This window comes from Saccoglossus kowalevskii, chromosome 12, assembly GCF_978046115.1.
Source record: "Saccoglossus kowalevskii chromosome 12, keSacKowa6.1, whole genome shotgun sequence".
NCBI classification, from domain to species: domain Eukaryota; kingdom Metazoa; phylum Hemichordata; class Enteropneusta; family Harrimaniidae; genus Saccoglossus; species Saccoglossus kowalevskii.
Genome location: NC_140652.1, coordinates 10,531,338 through 10,558,364, shown reverse-complemented (window position 1 = coordinate 10,558,364; position 27,027 = coordinate 10,531,338). Strand labels below are relative to the sequence as shown.

General features: G+C 35.6%; 2 protein-coding genes across 3 annotated transcripts; one reads left to right on the top strand and one right to left on the bottom strand.

Annotated features, from left to right (window-relative positions):
• The first annotated feature begins 139 nt into the window (after positions 1-139).
• On the top strand, positions 140-6,326 carry LOC102802916 (2-hydroxyacylsphingosine 1-beta-galactosyltransferase-like). Its single transcript, XM_085505884.1, has 5 exons — positions 140-214; positions 3,332-4,165; positions 5,177-5,396; positions 5,720-5,939; positions 6,074-6,326. The coding sequence occupies exons 1-5, from the start codon at positions 140-142 to the stop codon at positions 6,324-6,326; spliced, it is 1,602 nt and encodes a 533-aa protein (XP_085362010.1).
• Positions 6,327-13,088: 6,762 nt separating this feature from the next.
• On the bottom strand, positions 13,089-21,440 carry LOC146735509 (ribitol-5-phosphate transferase FKTN-like). 2 transcript variants are annotated; one of them, XM_085506124.1, is made up of 7 exons: positions 21,302-21,440; positions 19,367-19,558; positions 15,698-15,975; positions 15,201-15,463; positions 14,670-14,803; positions 14,304-14,428; positions 13,089-14,175 (listed from the first exon to the last, which is right to left on the bottom strand). In XM_085506124.1, the coding sequence occupies exons 1-7, from the start codon at positions 21,431-21,433 to the stop codon at positions 13,935-13,937; spliced, it is 1,365 nt and encodes a 454-aa protein (XP_085362250.1). In that variant the 5' UTR covers positions 21,434-21,440; the 3' UTR covers positions 13,089-13,934. The 2 variants fall into 2 exon arrangements, with proteins under 2 accessions (XP_085362250.1, XP_085362251.1); XM_085506125.1 differs by lacking the exons at positions 19,367-19,558; positions 21,302-21,440 and adding an exon at positions 16,058-16,159.
• Between the last annotated feature and the right edge of the window lie 5,587 nt (positions 21,441-27,027).

Sequence of the window (27,027 nt, the reverse complement as noted above, 5' to 3'; positions counted from 1 at the left end):
TATAATTTTGAATTCGTTTTATTCAAGCTTGTTAAAATAGCAGTAATAATAAATAGAGTGTTATAAATAACATTTCTATCATTGCAGCTGACGGAATATTGGGAAAAGAAGTTAAAGAGGAAGAGCAAGGGTGTGGGAGATGGTGACGAAAGTTGTGGACATTATGATGTCAGATGGGGAAGACGGCGAAGAAGATCGGAAAGGAATGTTCATTGTGAGGTCTTCGACATTCAGGTCATAACACTGAACGATTTGATTTTGGATTAAGACAACCGAGTGGCAAGGAGGCAACCAATCCGCATGCTCCAGAAATAAGTAGGACCGCCATGTACCTGTCAAACCCCATATGATTGCACTAAGTTTTGATGACCAGCGTGATTTTTTTTCTGATTCCTACCCAAATGAACCCTTTCAATATTTTTAGCTTATAACTGGAATTTTATTTCTTTTGTTTCATTGAATTTATAAATTACTTGACATTAAATGCATTAATTGTTGAATTTTGTTATTTCTGTTAAAGAAGTCCACTAAATTTAAACCACTTATGAACTTATATTTCACCTTCAATTAACTTGAAATTAAAACCCCATATGATTTATTTGTGTATGTTGAGGAAGATTTGTGTACTTGTAAGTGTGTGTATTGTTATTGCAAATAAATACTAAATCACTTGAATCACAAATATCTGTCTTTTATTTCCACTTTTGCAATTACCCCAAAACAACTCCTCAATATTAATTAACACGAAATTGCATTAGTTGCAATGTGTTATCGTTGACCGTAGATTCACTGTAAACGTTATTTCCGATTATGAATTGTTCAAGTTGCCCTGATCCTGCTTGTGTTGAACATCGAGTGGCCAAATATTTCATTGTGAATCACCTCCCGCGTTTGATTTTCTGTGGTATGCGATCTAGTCTGATGTAAGTCACAGATTACAGTCACATGTAACTTACAGATGAAGAAAGGGTTAGTGCCTCGTTGCTGGTCCTGTGTTCATAAAAAACGTCTGATCACCGAGATGGCCATGGGTGTGGCAATAACCATTTCTTTATCTTTACATGTATATGACTGTAACAGGAGCTCGTGATATTGCTAGGTTGTTGTATTGTGTTTATAAATAAATGTGTTGCGGTAGCAAATACGAGTAATGCTGTCGATACTTTATTTAAAAACGAAATACTAGTACCTAGAAAAATTACAAGCACGTGCGGCGCCCAAGCACCAAATTACTACGTGATTGATTAACCGGAAATGAAGCATGACCTAAAATATGTGACCTTTATGCTAATGTTTCTGAACAATCAGCCAATATCATGCGCTTTAAATATGCCGAGTATACGCAAAATATACGTAGATCTACGCCGATGTTAATTGTGTGCACTGGTTTATTGCGTGACCGTATACGCTACGTATAAGTCGATCTGCGTCAGTATTAACTATATACAGTGGTTTATCACGTGTCCGTATATACTACGTATACGTAGGAATACGTTAGACAGCATTGCTCTGCATTAGGTGTACGTTAATGTGTGTACTGTATACTTCCGGTCTCCGTAAGTATACTGATATGTATATTTACGTATCAGTATGTTCCGAATGTGTGAATATACGTCGCGTTTTCCCGTATATACGTTGAATGTATGTGTGCGCCGACCAACGTCTATCTTCGAGTATCGGGAAAATGCGCGTGTGAATACGCTAATGTACCCGCCGTATACCAACGATTTTGCCCAGTGCATTTGACAACATAGTGAATAAATCATTTCGAAAGGACTGGGAATAGGGTTAAGTAGATCCTAGATCTACTAAAGCTTTATGTAACGTCTAGACTGGGGCAAACATGTTGGTCCATTCACTATACATATGTGACAACCTGTCATCTCTTGTATGTGTGTCATAATACAAGAGGTGTGACATTGTCTGAATACCTACTGTATATAGGGTAGAAGCCAAATAATTTTGCTTCAAGTCCTAGGTCTGATAGTTTTGTAACCTTGTCACATATACGTATACACATATACATAAATGTTATCACAGTTGAAATTGTATATAACGTATGTCTCATCAGTAGAGTGGTTGTTTTCACATAACAATAAACTGTAAAATGAGCTGAAACATATTGTTTGCGTTCTCATCTACGTAATTCTGGCTGTTATTCATCAAACATATTTGAGTGCTATGAGTTTAGTAGAGCTGATGTGATATACACCTAGAAATTAACGTTAATATGGTCAACTGTAATTGTGATGTAAGGTTTATTGTTCAGTCAATGTATTGATTGAATTTAAACTGCGTTATACTAACACAACGAGCCAACGAAAGTGTCCATAACAAATCTCTCCAGAGGCACGATCACAGTAACGTCATTGTTATATTGCATTGGGAATGTATGTATGTACGTATATAAATAAAAACTGTTTTCAGTAATATATAATGCAATATACAGAATGTACCAGTGATGATGTGGTTATGTTGGACGTATTCTGTGGTTGACCGAAGGTGTAAATTAGTGATAGTTCAACATACAAGCAAATCACTCTGATTACCTGCTGCGAAAACGATTATTGTGTCAATTTGTCACAAGAGAGGGCGCGCTTGTCATCTATTGCAGTTACAGTAGTGGCAGGTTCATTATTGATACTTTCAGGGTGAGCATATCTACCGGAACGCATACAGAATTGTGCATTTAGTAAATTGTAGACAGATTGTCAATTCTCTCGATTCAGCCATATTTATACTTACAGTATAATTTATTTGTTTTATTCAAATGTTGTGTACTATATATAGTTTGTCAGAAAATACGTATTTAGTTAATCTCTATTCACTGCTTCACGCATGTGATAATCTAATAACGTGAATAAAGTGAATAATATTGGCACCGTGTGTACTAATGTGCTACCGTGTATATAAAATTGTCATTGGTAATATGGAGTAATGTTAAGTGGATTGTCTCATACAAAAAATATATTAAAAATATTGCAGCAGTCGTTTATATATACAAACTTGACAAATAAACCTCTATAAATTCTGCTTTATGTATGAGTGATCAAAACGATTTAAAGGTCAAATATACTACAAAACATACATTGTTGATGGTAAGTGTTATTATAAACAGTACTATTTTTTACGAGGTTAGGAAGACGTATGTAAGGTCGGTTGGTGAGTAACATATAAACATTGAATGTTCCATAACAATATTCAACACTAAAAGCATACTGTGCTGTAATTATTTTTGATCTTATGTCTGTGGTAGACGAATAGAAAACAAATACTGATACTGATTACAACACTATCATTTGTTTCTGTGTTTTCTCTTTTTTCTGAGCAGCATACCTGGATAGCAAAGCTTTTCTACAAAATGAGGAAATATCTGCATACATTGGCCATTTTATTTATATTGATTCATGAATTCCAGGAATCCCTTTGTGCTGATATACTCATTTATGGATTCCATGGATCTAAAGGTCACGTCCAAAATATAGCCTACATAGGAGCAGCTCTAATGAAACATGGCCACTCGGTCGATGTACTAACATTCTCAACAGACTTATTCAACAACGTGTACGCAGAATTGGGTATACACACTTTGAAACCAGTGATAATAAATTTTGTCAACGAAGACTTTCTCTCCGACTACTACAACAATGACATGGCCCATGACGTGGTTTTCAGGGAAATCAGTGAATCGCATAGAGTATATTGTAATGCAGTGCTCCATCAAAAAGTATACATTCGAAATTCATTGAAAACCTACAACATAGCAGTAACAGACTCTTTATGTTACTGTTGCTCAATGGTATTAAAATACGTTGGCATTCCGTATGTTGTTATACATACTGCGTTAGATGTTGAATACATAACCGATGTGGGTGCACCTGTATCTTACTATCCCATTCAACGGACAACCATGATGCTTTCAGATGAAATGACGTTTTTATCGAGATTTCAAAACCTTTTAGCATCAACGTTACCAAATAACATGGATATGTCATATGTCACGCTGCAGCACCAACACAACATTACTCCAGAAAGACATCCTTTTGAACAAGCAATCCTACATCTTCTGGTGACAGACTTTGTTATCGGTTATGTTCATCCCTTAGTTCCTAATGCCATTCCAGTTGGACCGCTCACTGTCAAACCTCCTTACAACTTGCCGACGGTGAGTATGTATATATCAATCAGCTTTAGATGCAACTAGCAAATATTTACAACGTTGTTTTTAATATACTATAGCAATTTGTCATGTATTACTCACTACTCATATGCTTCAAATGGTTGTCGAAGTCATTTGACAACTCACTTTAAATGACACACTCAGCAATATAAAAAAATACTCAGCATATAGCATGTCATTATATTACATGTCGATTCATAGACAGGATAAGATTGTTTTCGATCATTATAAATAACTTCGCAAGAATTAGTGACACACTGGCTAGTTTGCTAAATATTTATTCCCGATACTTATTTGTATTAGTAATATTAAATATGAATATATTTTTCCAATGAGAGATACTGTGTATATAGTTATTGTTGTCTGTATAGATTCATTCACACTTCAAGCATATATAGCATACTTACATTATGCATGTATGAAGACACCTTATTAGTGAAACTATAGATTTCAAACTATAAAGTCATGCACAGTCATATTGGCTTGATTTTATTTCCACGTTTTTTTATTGACTACCATTCCAAGCCTTTGATTTTCGAGTGGCATAATAACCAAGAATAACCAGTATAATGGAAGTCAACGTTTCCATTATTGACACTAGCAGTATATAGTCAAATATAAAACCTTCTAATTCATTGAGTATATTATTTTGTGTTTGTAACTGAAGTTTATTGCAGTCTAAATTGTGCGTCCATTGTATACAATGAATATAAAGGAAATGAGTGTTGTGCTAATCGATTTATACACTAATGCATAAACAAACAAAATACCGCTAAGAAAGACCAACTAATATAGCAATATAACAAATAATATCCAAGAATGTTGCCTAAAATTATCTTTGTTGTTGTTCCATCATATTACTTTGCAGTTCAACATTGAAAACGTACGTTTCCCTATTTATCTCAACCAAACATACTACTTTGCTACATTTCAGTGCAACTATATGTAAGCGTTGAATGGAATGAAAAGAATAACACGAGTTTAATTATATTTCAGGATTTGAAAGAATTAATGCAGAACTCTGGAGATGAGGGTGTCATAGTGGTAGCACTTGGGACATTTATAACCTTTCTTCCACACAAAACACTTGACATAATACTCTCGACACTTGCCCGATTTCCCCACGAAATAATATTCAGTTACAGTGGATCAACTCCTCGACATATTGGTGATAACATAAACATTGTTAAATGGTTCAACCAGAATGATGTTTTAGGTGAGCTATTTGTATATGTAATATTTATATGTGTTGTGTTTTTGAATCGAGACTATATAGTATCTTTAACGAAAGATTTGGTTATTTGAATATAACGTTGAATTCCAACAATTCATTTAGTGAGATAAGGAAATAATCAGTAGATCATATCCAAAGTAAGTACAATCACTTGATTTGAAACAATGAAAGAATTAGAACGAGCAGCTGACGCCTACACAGGCACAAGGCGGCGACGGTGCACCATATCATGTGAACAAGATTGCACAATATAAGTTGTGTTACAAATGTCATATATATGTAATTATGATCTGTATTTTAACCAGCTCATCGGAAAACGCGATTATTCATAACTCATGGCGGATTGAGCAGTTATCGTGAAGCTATGTATCATGGAGTTCCAATGGTATGCATACCACTAATGATAGATCAATTTGACACTGCTGGAAAAATTGTATCTAACGGGGTTGGCACATACGTCAAAATGAAGTCACTGAATAATGAGAACTTGTACGAAGCCATAGTGGAGGTGTTATCGAATGAGAAGTAAGTACTTGACCGTAAATATTCCATCGTATGTCATGTACAAATGCACTCGAATAGGATGTCAATTTATACAGTGGTATGGAATGAGCAAATCATTATGTGATGTGTTCATGACTTAATTTAATTTGTTTCAGGTACAGTAACAGAGCTAATCAGTTGTCAGCTGCTGTAAAAGATGTTCCGATGAATGCAACAGAAACCGCCGTTTTCTGGATTGAACACGTGACGAAATATGGTGCCAGTCATTTGACTGTTCATAGGAAGCACCTTTCTGTTATAGAGTATTACTTGCTTGATGTTATTGCAGTGATAGTTACAATCATGTGTGTTGCAGGCTGGTCATTACGCTGGTTCGTGACCGTGTTATTGCGTGGTATACGGCGTTAGTCAACTGAAATGACAAAACAATTTATAATTTTTTGTCATAAATATTACAATCAATTATAATATTGAAAACATAAATAGGTGGGATGAAGGTATATATGGGAGTGGAAAAGTAATTTAAATAAAGGGAATAATAATTTATCTGGGAATTTGACGAATTTTACATTATTCCAAAATTGTTAAATCCTATTTTTTCTGTTTACGTGCTTTATTCAATTATTTATTTAACACTATAACAATTTTAAAAACTTAAATCACAACATGAGTGTAAAGGCAGACAACTAACGCGGAGTTTGTAACGCGTATTCAATTATTCCAGCAGTATGTTGGCTCATTTGCATATAAATTATGAAATACAGTTATTTTGGAGGCCAGCACCATGTTTACGATTTGGGAAATTAGTGGCAAAATCATGTGCTTGAAGACGCTGAAGTTGAAGTCTTAATATCGCCACCCGACGTCTAAATAAATTTCCAAAATATTTTGTAAAATCACTGAGTTAGCTTATTTAGCCATAACGAACCATGATGTCAAGAGGCCAATCTGTTTGCATTAACCAATCCGATTGCCACAATTGTTATCACATAATGAAATAATGATAAATGTAGTCACCGTGGATGATTTATTATTATTAAAGCTAATATTTGAATACATTTGCTTAGAATTGTACTAGCCAGTTCATTCATACCATTCTTGTTTTTAATTGTCAGTCAATATTGAGTTTCACCACCCCACCATGAATGTCTCGCTATCGTTCTTCTTCAAATGTCTTTAATCAAACTGTTCAATATATTTCAAAGAATCAATATTAAATAGGCTCATTTATGATAGCATGAACATACAAGCATCCCTAACTTTTGTTTCATAATGACGTGCAATCACAATGACATAAATGCAACATCATTTATGATAGCATGAACATACAAGCATTTCTACCTTTCGTGTCGTAACGACGTGCAATCACAATGACATGAATAGCAACAGTGCATCTTCCTTAGTGATAAAAGGTCGATAACTATAACTATAATCATCAAATTTTATAGCTTCTATATGATATCATGCATGCAATTTATAAATTGTTGTTAATGTCAATTTTTCAACTTCAATCATAATTATGTAAAACTAAAAAGTGTTATTGTTCAACAAACTATACGGAAAACCCAAACACATCTTTGATACCTATTCTGATGGTAAACAAGAAAAATACTACGATACATTCCTCGGTTTTTTGAAGAAAGAAAAAAACGAAATAATTATTCTGACAAGATAATTCAGAAACTTATATTAAGAACAATTCATAACAAAATTATGTCCTATGCACCCTTAATTCAGTCTCATAATTTCCGATTACACAGGAATATTACAGAAAAAAAAAGAAACTCTTTATCTTTTTGTCATATATTTGTCTTGAATTATCACTGAAAGAAACTAAATGAAATTACAATCTATGTAGCGTGTTTTCAATAATTCCTGTATGCACAATAACTTTAATCAATATGATTATTTTGGTAAAAATACTGTATTTTTCTGCATAAAAACGAATGAATTTTACAATGGCAAAAACGGGAAGTCTTTGTCGCAGTGTTAAAACAGGGTAAATCTGCCAATACACGGCATTACATATACCAATTTAGTACTCTGTCAAGTGCCAAAAACGCTAACTTCGTAAACGTTTCAAACAAAAAAGGTTTTAAAAGTAAACAGTCTAAACAAGAAGACTTAATCAGCCGTTGCGCCTCAGTGAAGCATAAAAATACCTGACATACTACATAACTAAATAGATCCTGTTTTGTTTATTACATCGTTCCACATTTTTGTCTTCACATTATTGTAGTATAGTGTACTGTACAGCTGTTTTGTTTTGTATTTCTGGTATTTGTTTGCCGATAGTTGTCAGTTGTTTGTTTGTTTTGTGTACTTGAACGTGTAAATTCCAAAACAAATTGTATACACATAACTATAATTAAGGATGTTATTTCCTCTCAACATGCTTTTCATTGACAGAGAGAAAAAAACTATGTCGCTAGCCATATAATAAAGTTTACATGCACGATAACTCACATCCGCGTATTGCATCTTGGGAAAGTTATATGACTATCTTCAAATTTTGTCATGCATCATTCGATTGAATGATTGAATCACCAACAAGTTTGTTTTAATGGCGTGGTGGGTAGTATGTCTATCTGCAGCAGTTCAGCACTCATTCCGGCCATTCTGTTGTAAAGTATGTGTGTTATTTTACATGAGGAATTACCTCCATGTAGTTAGAGTTTTAAAACCTACTGAATCACTGGGTTTGTACTGTTCATATATTCTGGCAATAATTTTATATCTACAAAATAAACGGCAATTAAAAATACAAAGTTTGTAAAAGTTTTTGTTTTTTGTTGTATTGATATTTATTGTGTTAAGAACAACATATACATAACAACAATCACAAGGCTATCTCTTTTAACATATTCAATGTTCGGTATCAATACATTGATTATAATTTATTTCACCAGAAATATCCGTAGCATTCTGCCATAAAAAGCATTAGAATTAATATCACACATAACGCCCTCCCTATGATAAAATTTGGTAAAATAAAAAAATATTATATACCTTTGAGTGTGTTTGTTTAAATTCATGCAATTTGTCAAGCAAAATTGTAATTCCATTGTCAAATCGTTTGTCAACATGATTAGATGACTGTCGACACCGTGACATCCAATGTACACACGGAGGGTGTGTATCGTTTGGAACAGTATAAGTAAAGGTTTGAAAAGCCAGGCTACCAGTTACAATAGCAACGGAATAATTTAAAGACGTTGTAAAACATTTTCTTTGAAATTCAAACTTTTACATTCATACACAGCTCGGGATCACTAGGACCACTCTCGAGACGGCTTTATTCAAATTCGTAATGGTATCATGATTATTGTAAAAAATTGCATCCGACGCGTATATACGCAGATATTTTGGTCTTGTACAAAACACAATATGTTACATTATTAGGTTATTTACGCCAGTGTTCATTGTACATTGATCATACCGTAGAATACAATGTACTAGAATTGTGAATGACATTATGTTTATACGCCTTCAAAGACTAGCTGCAGATCAGTGTGAGATAACAGGGCAAAGGCGTTGACAACTCCAATAAATGACGTCCGGCAGTTGAGCCCATTCTGTCATATCCGGTCGGTTATTTAGAGTCTGAAGAAATTTATATGTAAACTCTTGTATTTCAGATGGACATTTCTTGTTCACATACATTCTTATTTTTACAGTCGTGCAAAGAACTTAATCACTGATCGGTTACCGCCTGATAACAAGGCTACTTATATTTCCTATCATCCATTGAGAACGCGGCGTGTCATGAATAGGCCGCGCCCAACCAAAATCGAATTCCAAGTCTATCACATACCTCCTTATTCTTTTATTAGTGTATGTTTCACTACCACTCTCAACATATATGCCTCAGTAGCAGGGGAGTTCCCATTGTCTTTCTCTTGTAAATTACATTCAATGAATCTTGCTCGATAATCTCCTCAGAAACGATTGTGGAGTCGATAGTGTATTTATTTCTATACTGCTCAACGTAATAGGTGTAGTATCCATTCTAAAATACAGTATTAATAATAAGTAATAACAAAAACAAGCTGGACATATCAGCTGTATTAAGCATGTGAAATCATTTACTTTATTGCACCTCTTAACCACAAACTTTAATAATTTCATAGTATCTATTTTCCCTACAAATATTATACTATACTTCAACTTAAAAGCGGAGATTGCGTGCAAACACATCCAATAATTATGTCATACTCTTATTATATCTGTATTTCCATGTTGGGAATCGCTGTAATGAGCATGTAAATTGGTCCAAACCACCAGTAAACATCATTTCATAAAATAATACTAATTTGGATTTGGAGGAAATGAACAATGTCCATTCTCCTGTGGTAAGTGTTAGTGTAAATCCCCTTCGATGCATTTCATTAAAAAAATCTGTTGTTAGACCGTTTCTTATGTCATCTATTACACCTTGGTTCAACCAAAACTACTTTAGTGTTGTGTGCTGACCAAGAACAATCGGACTACACTCTCCGAGCAAATGTGAAGATGTTGAGTATATCTGACATTGTTGGAATATTGCACGGTTTTTGTCATAATAATGATTTTGTGTTTCATATACGTTATTTGCCATTTGTACTCGAGTTCTAATACTGACCACCAACACGTATCTTTAAACAATTCCACTCATTGCTACGTATGTGTGTGTGTGTGTTATAATCACCAAACATGTAAAATAATGTGTTTCCGAAAATACATACATTACAATACTAAATATGTGATTCAAACTTGTGATAACAGCAAATGCCCGACGACTTTGACACACTGAATGTGCCATTATGAAAGAGCTTCTGTGTGCGTAGAGCATTTGAGGTACATGAAGTAAAAACATGGAATATTTAAACGTTGTATGTTAAACATTGTTTTGCATGCATTTTGATGAGGTAACGTGACTTATTTTTACTCTAGTCTGATCAATTGATGCCATTATTGCACTGTTGTTCAGTGTTAAAGTTATGTATATTATGCTACAATACAACAATATGCACATATATCTAACCCAAACTATCCATGTCTTTGCGTTATATCTTGGCACATATATCAAGTTGCATTGCAATACAATGATTACTTGCTCAGATATCAATGAAAATTTATTAATAATTAAGTAAATTAAGTGAGTCATTTAATGTTAAAACTACAAGCAATAACAAGGCAGTGACACTGTCCCCAGTGTCTCACCTGTGCACAGTGAATGTACTACAAAACACTGTATTTGCATAATGTTTTTCTCTTACTATATGCCTACCAGAAAAAGCAATATTGACTGCTATAAATACTGTCTGTACATATTTGTGACTGAGGCATTGCTGTCATATTTAGAGAATGAAAATTATGTAAACATATACCTATATTTGCATAGTAGATAATATATTGCATGGTACAAGCTTTTCCAACAACGGATTATCATTTACACAACAGTGTTTCAAACTGAATGTAATTTAAAAGTAGCGAGGCGTATGTTATCCAGTTATTGATTCTTTTCTTGGATAGTCAGGACTAGGATAATCTCAAGTTGTCAGTGGATATGAAGACAATTAAATGGCACAGAAACGCTTTATTGTTACTTCCTCATCAAAGCCTATTAGGACCTAATCAAAAAGAAAAATGGGAATATTTATGAAAGACTAGAGTCTGAGCTGTGGTATATGTATTAATTTAATTGATTAATAAAATGAAACAAGGTGGTTTCACACCACTACCATAAAAGATGATCCACGCCAATTAAACATCACAAATTCATCACCGAGGGCCACTGTGTTTCACCATTTTTTTCCAAATCTAGAGATGTCATGCCTTTCGTAGTATTTTATGACGATTACTGGAGGCATGGACACTACATCGATTGACATTCAAATACATAGCAGCGGACACTATGATTGGACATCAGGCAAAAGCTCTCGATAAGTATATATGTAATATGCATATTCATAAGTTCTAAAAGTGAAATGACGAAGTAAATGTCAATTGTGTTAGAACTAGAACTGGATCTCACCCATGTTGTACGTAATTGTTTTAAACCTGTAAGTACATACATTAAACACAATGTGACCTTGCTGCACGTCATTTGAATTTCCGGATTAATTTGAAAGTTGGCGTCTAGCCCATCAATTTTAAATTTCACCAACACGTCGCACATCAAATTGGACATATGCATGAAGTTGTTGCATAATTCAATTAAATATGGCAGAATGGAAGTCATTTTAATGTCAAAAAAGGTGTTACAAAATCATACTTGCTCATTATTCCTAAACAGGATCTCACTCATGCATGGACGGATTGGTAACTTGATAAATATACGTATATTGAACATAACACAACCATTACGTTTTAGATTGAGTTCAAAAAATGGTCTACTGGCAGCCATTTCTTTAAAAGCATCTTTGAGATATCTGGCCAGATTAAGTTCAAAATTCCCGCTTAATGTAAGAGACATCATTTCACACAAGATCATGTGTATTTCGTCAACCACCAAAACTGGTAGTCATCTTGCATGGATTATTGCAGCAAAACCACACATATCAGTAGATATTACACTGTAAATATTGGGATCACTTTCATGTTTTTCATTAAAACACACCGTTTTAATTGACCGTGACATAAATGTATCATTAAAGCGTTAATTTATATAACATTTATGGACTAATGCATCTGCTTTATGCAATCAGTATTAACAAAATTGAGTGAAAAGTCTTGGAACTCGCGGGTAGGCATTATGGTATATATGCCGACTAGAGAGTTTAATTCAACGCGTAATGAGATGGCATTACCTCCAGAAAATAATTTCATGTCAGGCACCATCCTATATGGTCTTACCGACCTAAGTTCAACTAGAAATCGAGACACGTGGTGAATTAAGTACATCGTGGCCTAACTGGTGTTACTGATCCCATTTGTAAACGGTAGTTGTAGTTCCAATCAAATCTGAGCATTCTCACATGTGATTTTTCTCGAAAAATGTTTTTTTGAACACTGAAACACTTCAGAAAGCAAAATCATCAACGATGTTTCAACTCAAAACACAAGACTACTTCAGCAAAATCTCACATATCAGTAGATATTATAAATATCGCCTCGATAGTTAAATTACATTTACAATGATTTTTTAGAAAATTGTATAGCAATAAATTAAAAAATATGTATTAGTAGTTTACTTGGATACAATATTATTTATTTTTAAATAATACATTTCGCTCATGATATTTAAATGATATAACACATCGATCTGATTGTATAAACTGCAATTGTTTGTGTCTTATTCCAATAAAAAATAATTAAAACATGGTCAGTTCTGAGTCATTCTAAAACATAATACAGCTGGAAGAAGTAATAAAACGAAAGATTGTCGAAAAGGTAATATATTACGCATTTTGTGAGAAAACACTGCCGAAAACGCACGCGTTCATTTTAGCATAGTGCCCGATTCGAACACGTGACGTCATTGATGGGTTCGATTCTGTCACTCGCCAGCCTTGTCATCCGTAAAGCAACGGAAATACTAAGAATCAAATGTAAAAACATTGTTTTGTTTTGTTTTTTCCGGCTTCGTTTATGCGCTGAAATAGTTTATGGTAGGTATTACCGCTGGTAAAGTTCTTGGAAAAATATATCAAAATTCCACATTAATTGTAATAGAATAGCCAATCTTATTAAAATAGTGATGGTTACATAGCAACAAGTGCGTCTTATAACGAAGACAGACATTTAGATCGTTTCACAAATAAACACCAAACAAAACCGCTACCAAAGGTTTAACTAGATAAATTATAGGGTAATTGGATTTCATCGAAAGATAACACATCAGTATTTTGTGCAAGTCATAGATCACAACTCGTGCATCCTGCTGAGAGCACACTTTTTGACCAAAACAAACGGATGACACCCGCCCCTTCATTGTCTTCATGTCGCAATCAATATTCACATATGTTATTGTTGAGTAATTCATTTAGTGCAGTTGTGGTGAATCCTTCGAAAAATACATAGCAACAACAATTGTCAAGGATACGCATGATATCCCTCACACGTGTTATGTATTTCAAATGTCTCCCATTCTTGTTCACTCCATTGTCCATCGTTCTTAAAACCTGATGCATTATATCGAAGCTGCCGCTTTTCCACTTTCTGCTTCCAGGTTTTTCCATACATTGTTTCAATATATTCTTGAGTGTTGCATGGTACACTGACCTTCATTCCTAGGAATTCAGTCCAGCAGAGTGTCACACGTGGTATAAATTTCCTGTGGGTGACAAACGTATTCCACACGTTAATCAACGTCATGCAATTAATTTCCTGTTCTGGAAAATATGATTGAAATATTCAGCGAAACATAAACGACCGAAACATAATTTTGACTGCATAACATACTTGTATTTTACGTGAGGAGATAGAAAAAAGGGCACCGAGTACCACATTTTATTGTCTTCCTCGTAGTAAAAAATTACGTCGAGTTGTGCATCACTAAGAAATGACAACATTAAGCCATTCTCAATCTGCAAAAACAATAAAATGAAAAGAAGTCACTATCAAAATAACATTGCATATCTTTTTTCCACCAGTTTCAATACAAACATAACAAACATAACATGTTTCCCAGCGTCATGGACAAAAATTATTACTTTAGCATGTATTCACAACGGTTGGTAAAGACAATCTCCTGGATATAACTAAACGCACCATATATATATATATATACAGATGACTAGTATTGAAATATTCCCAGAGTATACTTACTTTACCAATGCGATTAAAGAGACAAAAGCCAGAGTTTTCAAAAGCATGTGTCATTTGTGGCTTGTAATCATTAATTAACATTTCAATGTCTAGATCATCGTCATATCCAATTGTGTCACATTCTCGAAACCATCCTAAATTAGAAAATGTTGATGTACTATATTATATTAAAACTAATTTAGAACTACAAGGTGCAGACTATTGTTTCGTGATAACTGGGCAGGGACAGGCTCGATAATGGCAAGATGCAGTAAAGCGTGCTCTTTAGACGACAAATTCTAATTATAGTAAGCCCAAATATCGAAAGATACGTTTATTTGTATTTTGGGGATGATGAATTCGAAAATATGTCCATCGTAAACTCTTGTATTTCAGTTGGATATGGCTGGTTCACAATCCATATCCATTCATGTTTGATATTCGTGCAATAACCTCAATCACCGAACAGTCATCGTATGGTTGCATGTGGTATCATTGAAAACGCATTGTATTATTGTAAATAGAATAATATATTTCTATCGATATTCATACCTAAACATGTACCAGAGCCCAGCCAAAATCGAATTCCGAGTTCATCCAATACCTTCTTGCCTTTCTTGAGTGTATGTTTCACTGCCTTTCTAAACATAGATGCCTCAGTAGCAGAGTAGTCCCCATTTTCTTCCCTGAATCGTTTTGCTCTTCTGTAGTTACATTCAATGAATTTTGAGCTCGATAATTTCTCCAGAAACGACTGTGGATTCGATGGTATGTTGATTATGATACTATCCAACGTAATAGGGGAAGTATCCATTCTAAAATTAGTATTACAATTACAAAAATAAGTATTGTTAACAGTTTCTTGCATTGATTATACAAAATTTAAACGACATGTCATAGTTAAAAACTGGTTCCTTAGAGCACTTTGATTTACTCTATGTTCCATTGAAATTCTTAACTATAAACTGTAATAAGGTTATAGTATCTAATTTCCATTTTAAATTTGCATTTGCTTGATCCTTTCACTTTGATAACTTATTAATACATACCTATCGTAAGCACCTGCATGATGTCCAATCACAACGTCTGTTATGTAGTCTGAATCCAGCATCGATGTAGTGTGCATGTTAATCGGTCCATGCCACCAGTAATCGTCACCCCTTTCGTAAAATACTACTAAATGCAGGATATATCTAGATTTGACAAAAAAATGGTGAAGCACAATGTTCTTTGGTGATGAATCTGCTATGTTTAATTGCCGTGGATCTTCTGCTGTGATAGAGGTCAGTGTAAAACCACTTCGCTTCATTTCATTCAGAAAGTCATTCTAATAAAAGAAAAATTAAATTACTACATACACCTCAACTCGGGTTCTGGTCTTTCATAAACATTTCCAATAATCCTTTTACCTGAGTCCTCCATTCTATGTTCACTAAAGCAAATGTAGTCACGTATCTTTCATTGCATAGGTAGCGACACTTTTCTGCTGTTGATATTCCGGTTTTCATGTCATCTATGTCTGTTATGTGTTTCCATGTGGGAATGATGGTAAAATCCAGCATCAATGTCCAAGGCATGTTAATCGGTCCATGTCACAAGTAATCATCGCCCCTTTCATAAAATACTACTAAATGCATGATATATCTAGATTTAGCAAAAAAATGTTGACGAACAATGACCCTTTATAATGTATCTGCTATGTTTAAAGTGTAACTGAATTGGGACAATTGACTTTCTTTGTGTGCAAAATTTATTTATAAACAACATTATGAAAAAAAAAACAAGTGAAAAATGTACATAAATTAAATAAACGATCAATAATAATGTTCTGGATAAGGAAACGCCCACGTCCAATTTCTTGGCCGACTCAGAACGAGGCTTCAGCTAGAGAACCTAATTAGCATGTAAGGGTGATTTGTGACGTCACGGGGGGAACGTGTCATCGTTTCACAATGGCCGCTATACGCATGCAGTGCTCGGAAAGCGACGCGGAATCTATCTTATCATCGTCTGACGAGAGTTATGAGATCGAGGAATATGATGACAACGAGAGATGTCACGATTTTGTTTTACAGTGCCAGGGACAAAGTGGCCCATACAGGTTTGAACCTGCGAGAAAATACGCGATGTGGGTGATCGTGTACCTCCCCAAAATGACCATGACGATTCAGGCACCCGGTTAAGGCACAGGCACAGAGTTTGAACATCGTGACCGAAAATCTTAACGTTGTTATTTTTATTAAACTCCACCTGAACAATGTATCAATAATGTTAGAAAATCTACACTCTAAAATGTAAATTTTAGGTAGGACGCGAATACCTACAACTGCAAGATCGAAACAAATGAAATTGTACTGATAAATGATTCGGGCGTAAATGATACGTACTGATAAATGATTCGGGCACTGCAGATAATGTTATGAGGAGAAGGTCCATTCCAATATTTCCTGGTGTTCTTGACGGCTTTGGTCCACTGATGCCGTAAATTCGAATTATTGTTGTCCCCCCCCCCCAAGGAGAAGACAAGCCGAAGGATCATAAAAGCATAATATTACACGTCTTTGTGTATTTGTCAATTTTGCATATATTTGGTATATATATGTTCGTATATATATCTAGAAAAATCTCGTCTTTCGTTAATAATTTCATTTGTTTGAAAGGTCCACCGACCGTGTCCCAATAATTTGTTTGGAATATCGATCCCCGTTGGTTTCTCCAAACGGCCCCGACGTCCGCCATTCAACACAATCAGCATTTATTTATGGCAATTCACCGGGATCATGTTCCGTAATTTACTGTAAAACCAAATAATGAAACAAGTACTATTTATTATATATTGTTTTACCTCTCGAAACTACAACAGTGCGTAGAGTTATTGCAGTGGAATAGTCGCCTTGAAATCGATGGAACTTCAACTATCCATTTCTCACCTTGAAATAAAAAAAATCGAAGAGCATCGGGGGATATATTATTAACCAGTCTTGCCAATCGCTAGCTTTATTTTATTCGAATCCATAAAATTCATGAGTTTTTCGACATTTGTTGGCAACTTCCGCGCTAAAAATGGATGAAAATGTGGGTGTGGTTCTCTCGCAAAGTTCTGTCGATAATACGGACAAATATGGTTCTGTGACCCAGGTCGTGCCCCGATCAGGTGACTCTCATCCAATCAATGATGTTGTAACAAAGCATATTTGATGCAAATTGAAGGGTCGTCGTACCATCCAATCTCCGGCGTCGATTCACTAAGTTTTTTTGCGCTGTGACAGGCTTCACAATTATTCACTGAAAAAACATCGGCATATTTTGACCATGGAGCTCCATGTTTTGACAAACGGATGGGATTTGATCTCAGTTCAAAAAAAAAAAAAAACAGGGCTGAGATACAAATCAGTTTTGTGAGTTGGGAAATAAGATAAACCAGACTAGGCTGGGGTCGACGATTTTCAGTATCGAAGGACTTCCGTGTGAATCATAATTTTCAAATTGTTCATCGGCTGGTCACCAAATACGTCCATGCTGATCGTGACTTAATTTAGAAAATTGGATGTCAAATTTTACCAAAGACCGACGCCTTCACAACCATCCAATCATAGGTGGGAATGTACGCACTTGTTTTGGAACTTTGTATCAAGATGACTGGCGACAACGCCGACGCACCAGGCAGCGTACGTGGGTTTTGCATGTATTAATAGTCCGGGCATGGGATCGGTTCTCTTACCAGCAAATAAAATGAGTGAAAAAAAGGTAATTTTATAACAAGAACAGTTTCATTTCGTATATAGCAAATTTTGTTGTATCCGAACGACGATTGCATCGTGTGATTTAAATTTATCACAATTTTCCTTGCAGCCAATACGACACTCGTCACCTTGCCGATTGTAATTTACTTCACAAAGTTGTTGGTGCCCAATACTCGCAACACTAAAATAATTCAACAAGATATCTTTTTAGTAAAATGTCATTTTGCTCTTGATTATTTTATTTTATTATTTTATTCCCCTTACCGCCTTGAATTTCAAATCGATTATATATCGAACTTCTTTACATGTGTTTTCTATTACTGTGTAAAAATAATGAGGTCATACTCATGTCACAATACTTTGAAGCTGATGCCATGTTGATGCCATGAGACTGCGAACCTGAGGCCACGATGATGCCACAAAATAAGCGAGGCGAGCACAGCTTCAATTTTCAATGACGCGAAGCTGATGCCACAATGATGCGATGCAGGGGCGACAATGAAGCCATGCGTAGGCGACAATGATGCCACAAAGGCCAAAGCTTTCGCGAGAACTGTACTGTATGCTGGTTTACTAAACGCTTGCGTATGGAAAATGGTTAACAATCTTGTCTGCTAGCAATCTCCTGCTTTATGGTCCCGTTGGTGGCGCTATTTCGGCAACACTCGTAATGCCGAAAAAACTCGAAGGTGACGGGAGAGGGGGGCGTGGCCCGGTTTTGGAATATCATTGACTGTTTACCCAATTTATATACCCTTTTCACTTGATTTTTTTTCATAATGTTGTTTATAAATAAATTTTGCACACAAAAAAGTCAATTGGCCCAATTCAGTTACACTTTAATTGGCGTGGACCCTCTTCTGTGGTAGAGGTCAGTGTAGACCACCTTACTTCATTTCAGGGAAATTAAATTAATACATATAACATAAATCTAACTCTAAAAGATTCCCAGTAAAGTGCGAGATTAATCTTTACCTGAGTCCTCCATTCTGTGTTCACTAAAGCAAATGTAGTCACGTATCTTTCATTGCATAGGTAGCGACACTTTTCTGCTGTTGATATTCCGGTTTTCATGTCATCTATTACAGCTTGTAAGATACTTGGTTCAATCAAAAATACTGTAGTCATGTGTGCTGCTGCAATGTCCAAAAACAATCGCACTACATTCTGCAAGCAATTAAAATAATGTTTACAATATTAGACCAAATCTAATTTCGAACTCGGGATTTTGGTTAGCATATACCCACACCTCCACCCCCGCTTCTGTGGGCAGACAACTCTTCGTCATACAACAGGCGCCAATATTAGAAACACTGAAAGAACTCCCGCTTTGAGAGTATAGGAGTCCCACAGAAATGTTGAATGTTTTAAATTTGTGTTTCAAATTCACATCTAGAGCTGCTTTCTGTGAATATGATATGCTGGCATAAGGCTACATAACCTCATATGTGTTTGCCGCCGGTATAGCGTTGGCTGCATATCTTAGTCCGCAGCAATGTATGGCATATAGTCATGCATACTATTGAGATAACATGACTTTAAATGATCATCTTTAATTTTAACAACATTGCTTGTACGATGATTTCATCATAGCCCGTCTGCATGTGTTTGAGTATTACAGCTATGCATAATAATAATATCACATGTCCAAGCTAACCACTTTAGTGATTGTTCCAATTCTTATTGAAATATGTCGGATGTTTATTAAAATATCTGTGACAGTGAAATAGATCAATTTATGTAAACAGATAACAGTTATACCAGGTCCGAACATTCATTTCCCTGTCAAGCTTCAATAAAATGTAATGATTATATTTAAGTTATCGGTGAAAAGCTGGAAATTCACGAATTACTAAGTAAATTATGATCACTATGCACAGATTTAAAAGCAAATTTAATAAACGTTGTACAAAAGCTTGTGTCTACCAAGTCCCATTGAAATGTTACGATTAGTTTATGAGATGACAGTGGAAAGGTTTCAAATTAACTGATTATTATGATAGCTATGAATGGATTTAACCCAAAGCAAATTCTGTGAACTGTTCTATTTCATCAAATTTAATAATCAGTACTTGACAAAGCCGTGAAGAAACTGAAAATGTGAAGTATAGTTAGGTACATTAGGTAATTGATCTGTAGGGGTATTGATTTGGCACTACTTACACTCGAAATACACACACAAACGCACATACACGTTTTACCATCGCTGTATCGACACGCATTTAATTAACTTTTAATGAAGTTGCGTTATGGTTGAAATAAAACTCTATATAGGGTTGCGTTTTAATTGGATTTGTATTAAAGTCAATTACATTGCAATTCCACACAGAATTGCGTTTTAATTCAAGATTAATTAAATAAAAGTAGACTCAACATAGAAATGTTTGTGAAGCTTATGGTTCGTAAAGGTGGTAAGTATGGTACAATTAAAATAATATTAATATAAATTGTACCATGTCCCCCCCCTTTTTACTAGCCTAAGCTTGACTTAAATTCGATTAAATATTTAAAAAAGATAGTGAAAAATGAAAATAGTGAGGGTCGCCACTTGGTAGGTGTGTCGTCACTTGGTAGGTGTAAAAGTAAAAGTCGTCACAACGTTGATAATACAAACGCGCGCACACGGCGACACACACACCTACATGTAAATAGGTTTAGTTGGGATGCACAGGTAAAGATAAAACGTTGAAAATACTAAATTTATAACATTTACCAAATGCTGGTAGTTGTAGTATGATTGCATGTCGATGTTTATCATATCTTACATGATAAAACATGATTTTATTACAAATAGTTAAACAATTCGATGTTTTATTGAACTTGTTCTAAATAATTGGTATACATGTATATCAATATAGAAAATCCCACTGCTTTATTATCAATATTGTGACTATGACGTACAATACTCACCAGTTTAGCGTTGGGCGGGTCATCACTCGTGTTGAATTGTGTTGATATAAGATATATCTGTATTGTCACAGTAACTATGATAAAGATTGCAAGTATAATTACGGCTAACACACAAAATTTTACCTTCTTCATGTCTACTCTGGACTGTGCTAATACTTAAATACAAAATAATATATTCATATTTAATTTATGGGAGAGTCCATTTGCTACGACTGCGGGTGTTTTTTAATTTATATATGCAATTATAATGATGCATCTTCAAAATTATGCTAATAAAGATAGTAGTACTGTTGTGATTTAAAATATATTCCGAATATATCGTATGTATTATTGGGTCGAAATGACTTTTTACAAGTGGTGTAACCCCTTTTCACGAAGTGGTGTGCGCTAATACTTACCGTCTATTAATGGCACATGCATCTGCATAGAGGTCATATAATGGTTTTAAATAGTGGAGCTATTTTAGTTTTAGGCAAATTAGCCGTTAAACCACATAATCTAATGAATTGTTCATTAGACGTTCTCACAATTTAACAGAAATTTTACAGAAGCTTTTTGTCTATTCATCATAGTTGTAAAGAATTTTTTTGATCTAGTAGAAAAGGTATGACCTATAAAAACATCTACATAAGGAACACAAGAAAGGTATATTTTTGACGCAGAACAATCCGATCTATTCAATGTCAAAACTACAAGCTATAGCAAGACAATTATACTGTCCCTGGTGTCGCACAATTTGACCTGTACTTCCACAAATGCAATATTGACTTTGCACAAGTGATTTTTCTGTTTATATTTGTGACTTTGTATATTATCGGAATTTTTTTTTCTTTATTTTATACGTCTCTTTAAATCTCATGTGTCAAAGTTAGGACACATTTTAACAGTACTACCATTTACTTTTCTAGCATCATTGTAAAATTATGCCAAAAGCAATGTACGTTTTGTAGAACAGAGAAATTTGGGGTTATAAAGTAATAAATTGTTATGCACATGTACAATGTGAAAATTAATATTTCCGCGTAGTTGGTAAGTGCGATAACCAGTGGCGAGAAAGCGCCATATTGTTTATTGTCAACAGTGGTTACGAAAAAATACTAAAGAATGATCATTAACAAGTATACTATTTTCAGTAATTATGATAGCTAGGCAACATGATTTCATATATTCAAAATGTCCGTGCATGTACAAGATTTATTCTTTCCTTTTATTCCCTGTTCTGTTTTTTTCTGATGCAAACTACATTATTGAAAAAGTGTTCATATTCGCGTTATGCAATCATAGCCGCCAATGACAATTGTTTGTTCTGGCTGAATAAATTAAATGAATGTAATTATGAACCACAAAGATACGTCCTATAAAGCCAAGTCGATGCTGAGGAGTCCATCAAACAATACAAAAATACCATACATTGCATCTACGTGACAGTGAACAAGTTTCATGAATGGATGGCCTATCTTATCAAGACTCGGCTCATGTACAATATTGTATCACAGGCATTAGAGCGTCATTTGGCCAACAACTTACTGGGAGCATGACAGCGAACAGGTGGCGAGTACGAGTTGTGGAGGGCAAACTCATTTAAGCCAGTATAGCATTGGGTTTTCCTATTTTGGAATATTGTTAATTAGATCATTCGCATTGCTCTAGGTTTGTCACAGGGTGCTAGTTGGGTTGAGCTAAAGTTTCAAATTGTCCCAAACAAATGACACCCATAACACCCCTGTGAACTGGGTCCTTTAATAATTCGAAACTTAAGACAGTTGTATAATTTATATGCGACATAAACAACAAGTACACGCTACATGAGTAAGGTTTAAACAACGTACTTTATTCCACACACCTAAAAGATGGGCAGGAAATGCCTGACCCGTTACAAGGGGTAGTGGGGTACACGTTGTTTTGTTACACAAAAATATAACACTAGAAATATAATTCAGTAATAATATTGTAATATTTCCACACGGGAAAAGGGTAGGCAAGAAATGCCAAACCCTCTATAAAGGGGTAGTGGATTACGTTATACTATTACGGGGAAATGCCTAAATCGATAATGTAAATAATTGTCTAACGTAGAATCTTGCATGGATGCATAAAACTAAGAGACAAACGTGCATAACAAACAACGGACGCAAATAATATACTGGCGATCGGACACAGCCCTACCTACATACAGTTTCTTCAAACTAGATGAAAACGGGTCTTTGCGTGATAACGGTGTATTTTCCAGCGAGTCTCTGCTACCGTTGGAAACGACGGTAATTACAAAACGCAGTCAGAAGCACTGTAGTCGTAGAATACACGCTGCACACTCAGTCGAGCACGATACCAATCAATTACAGAGTTTATCTGTCCAATATTCGTAACTTGTAGAAGGAGAGTGGTCCGGGTGGATTCCCTTGCACCGCAGTACACCTCCGTAGCCAGTAACATAAATTAGAAGGCACATCCAGTTCAGAACCAAAATCGGGAATGTCATTCACTGGCGAGTTTCCCCACTCGTTAACTGCAGTAGGCCGGAATTGGCCAATGGAATTATCTTTATGATGCACATTCCGTAGATCACAATACATTAATTTGTATGACAATACACAGTGTATTGTTCTAACGTTACTTGCAAACGCGTGATTGGTAGACACGTAAAAAATGGTATACTGCCAGCAACGGCGAACCGACGTCCTCCAGAATAGATCACAACTCCCATGATGCAATATTATTCAATGGCTTACTGTGGTACCTACAAGATCGGACATCCACATTTGATCACATGAACGTTCAGATCGGGTTCTATCAAAGTCCGCTTCCCTAGTGCTGACTAAAAGAAACATCTTGCCACTCTATATTTAACAATTATCTATCGCCAAAAACAACATTGCCTATCTATCGCCGTAAGACAAACACAAAACGCCACCATCACGACATACAACATAAACATGATTTAATGTTTGACATTCGTGACACAACTCCCCCTTTAAGATGAAACGTAGTCTTCATCTAAGAAGTCAGGATTGTCAATCATTATATCATTAGTTATCGGTCTCTGCACCAGTGCTGCGACTTAAATAATCAGCACCAATATTATGAGACCCTTTTATAGCTACTATTCTATAATTATAAGGTTGTAGGGAAAGAGCCCAGCGCATTAATCTGCCATTCAAAACTTTGGCACGGTTCAAATATATTAACGGTTGGTGATCTGTTTCAATCACAAATTCCCGTCCATGCAAGTATCTCTGAAATTGATGTATTCCCCACACAAGTGCAAGGCATTCCTTTTCAATGACTGAATAAGAGGTTACCCTATCCAATAATTTTCTACTTGCATAGGCAATAGGAAATGCATGGTCACCTTTATTTTGCAATAAAACTGCTTCTAGTCCGCAGTTAGACGCGTCTGTGCGTATTATGAATGGTTCCGCAAAATTTGGTAAACTCAGCACAGGTTGTCTACTCAACATTTCCTTCAAATCATCAAAAGATTTTTGCTGCGGCTCACCCCAATTCACCTTTTTAGGCTGTCCCTTTCTTGTTAGATCACTCAGGGGGGCTGCTATAGTGGAAAAATTAGGTACAAATTTTTGGTAATACCCAGCCATACCCAGAAATGATCGGACTTGTTTTATTGTACATGGGCGTTTTGCCTGCAAGAGTGCTTCAACCTTTTCAGGTATCATTCGTAACAGCCCATGACCCACCTGATGACCTACAAACTCTAAGCTATTATATTCTATGAAACATTTACTTGGCTTTGCCGTCAACCCTGCGTTTTTTAAACGAGTTAGAACCTCTGCAAAAATAGTCATGTGCTCTACCCAAGTTTCTGTATAAATCAAGATATCATCAACCATGTTCACCACCTTTCCATCTAAGCCCTTGAGAACCACACGCATAATGCGACTAAACGAGGACGGACTATTTACAAGTCCAAAGGGCATGTAAATAAATTGGAAAAGGCCCAAAGGAGTCTGGAATGCGGTCTTTTCCTTGGCCTTTGGTGCCAGTGGTATTTGCCAGAACCCCTTTGATAGGTCTAATTTGGTAAAATACTTGCCTTTAGCCAATTGGGCAAACATTTCCTCGGGATTTGGCAATAGGTTCTGCATCGAAAATGGTAATCTTGTTCAACTTCCGAAAATCGATACAGAACCTAATTGCGTCATCCTTTTTCTTAATGAGTACGATTGGGGAGCAATATGGGGAGTTTGATTGTTCAATGACCCCAATTTTCAACATCGTTTGGATTTCATCCCTTACTGTCTTCTCCAAGGCATATGGCAGGGGATATGGACGTGATCTGATTGGCACATCGGAGGTCAAATGAATATTATGTTGCCCTACTCTACATTTACCAGGAATATCCGACAAAGTGTCAGCAAATTTCACAAGTAGCATGCTAACTACCTTCGCTTGTTCGTCGTCAAACCCTTCCCAGATGTGCACATCTTTAATGCTTTCCTTACCTGCAATAGTAATGGTTTCTACTAAGTCGGCAGTCTCTCGACTTGGATCGTCTGCCCACGAATCGTCCAACTCGTGACCATCGATTAATCCAACACCAACACACTCCAATACGCCCATATGTTTATTCACAGGCTCTTCCGATCTCAACTCGTATTTTTTTACACCAGTGCTGCGACTTAAATAATCAGCACCAATATTATGAGACCCTTTTATAGCTACTATTCTATAATTATAAGGTTGTAGGGAAAGAGCCCAGCGCATTAATCTGCCATTCAAAACTTTGGCACGGTTCAAATATATTAACGGTTGGTGATCTGTTTCAATCACAAATTCCCGTCCATGCAAGTATCTCTGAAATTTATGTATTCCCCACACAAGTGCAAGGCATTCCTTTTCAATGACTGAATAAGAGGTTACCCTATCCAATAATTTTCTACTTGCATAGGCAATAGGAAATGCATGGTCACCTTTATTTTGCAATAAAACTGCTTCTAGTCCGCAGTTAGACGCGTCTGTGCGTATTATGAATGGTTCCGCAAAATTTGGTAAACTCAGCACAGGTTGTCTACTCAACATTTCCTTCAAATCATCAAAAGATTTTTGCTGCGGCTCACCCCAATTCACCTTTTTAGGCTGTCCCTTTCTTGTTAGATCACTCAGGGGGGCTGCTATAGTGGAAAAATTAGGTACAAATTTTTGGTAATACCCAGCCATACCCAGAAATGATCGGACTTGTTTTATTGTACATGGGCGTTTTGCCTGCAAGAGTGCTTCAACCTTTTCAGGTATCATTCGTAACAGCCCATGACCCACCTGATGACCTACAAACTCTAAGCTATTATATTCTATGAAACATTTACTTGGCTTTGCCGTCAACCCTGCGTTTTTTAAACGAGTTAGAACCTCTGCAAAAATAGTCATGTGCTCTACCCAAGTTTCTGTATAAATCAAGATATCATCAACCATGTTCACCACCTTTCCATCTAAGCCCTTGAGAACCACACGCATAATGCGACTAAACGAGGACGGACTATTTACAAGTCCAAAGGGCATGTAAATAAATTGGAAAAGGCCCAAAGGAGTCTGGAATGCGGTCTTTTCCTTGGCCTTTGGTGCCAGTGGTATTTGCCAGAACCCCTTTGATAGGTCTAATTTGGTAAAATACTTGCCTTTAGCCAATTGGGCAAACATTTCCTCGGGATTTGGCAATAGGTTCTGCATCGAAAATGGTAATCTTGTTCAACTTCCGAAAATCGATACAGAAC

Bases quoted from the DNA above. Each gene is read 5' to 3' on its own strand.
- LOC102802916 (XM_085505884.1), top strand. From the start codon at position 140: ATGGTGACGAAAGTTGTGGACATTATGATGTCAGATGGGGAAGACGGC. The intron at 215-3,331 runs GTGAGGTCTTCG...TTTTCTGAGCAG, and splicing joins ATCGGAAAGGAATGTTCATT to CATACCTGGATAGCAAAGCT. The intron at 4,166-5,176 runs GTGAGTATGTAT...ATTATATTTCAG, and splicing joins CTCCTTACAACTTGCCGACG to GATTTGAAAGAATTAATGCA.
- LOC146735509 (XM_085506124.1), bottom strand. From the start codon at position 21,433: ATGAAGAAGGTAAAATTTTGTGTGTTAGCCGTAATTATACTTGCAATC. The intron at 15,976-19,366 runs GTAAAGATTAAT...TTCTTTTATTAG, and splicing joins ACACAGAATGGAGGACTCAG to AATGACTTTCTGAATGAAAT. The intron at 15,464-15,697 runs GTATGTATTAAT...TACTAATTTTAG, and splicing joins CATGCAGGTGCTTACGATAG to AATGGATACTTCCCCTATTA.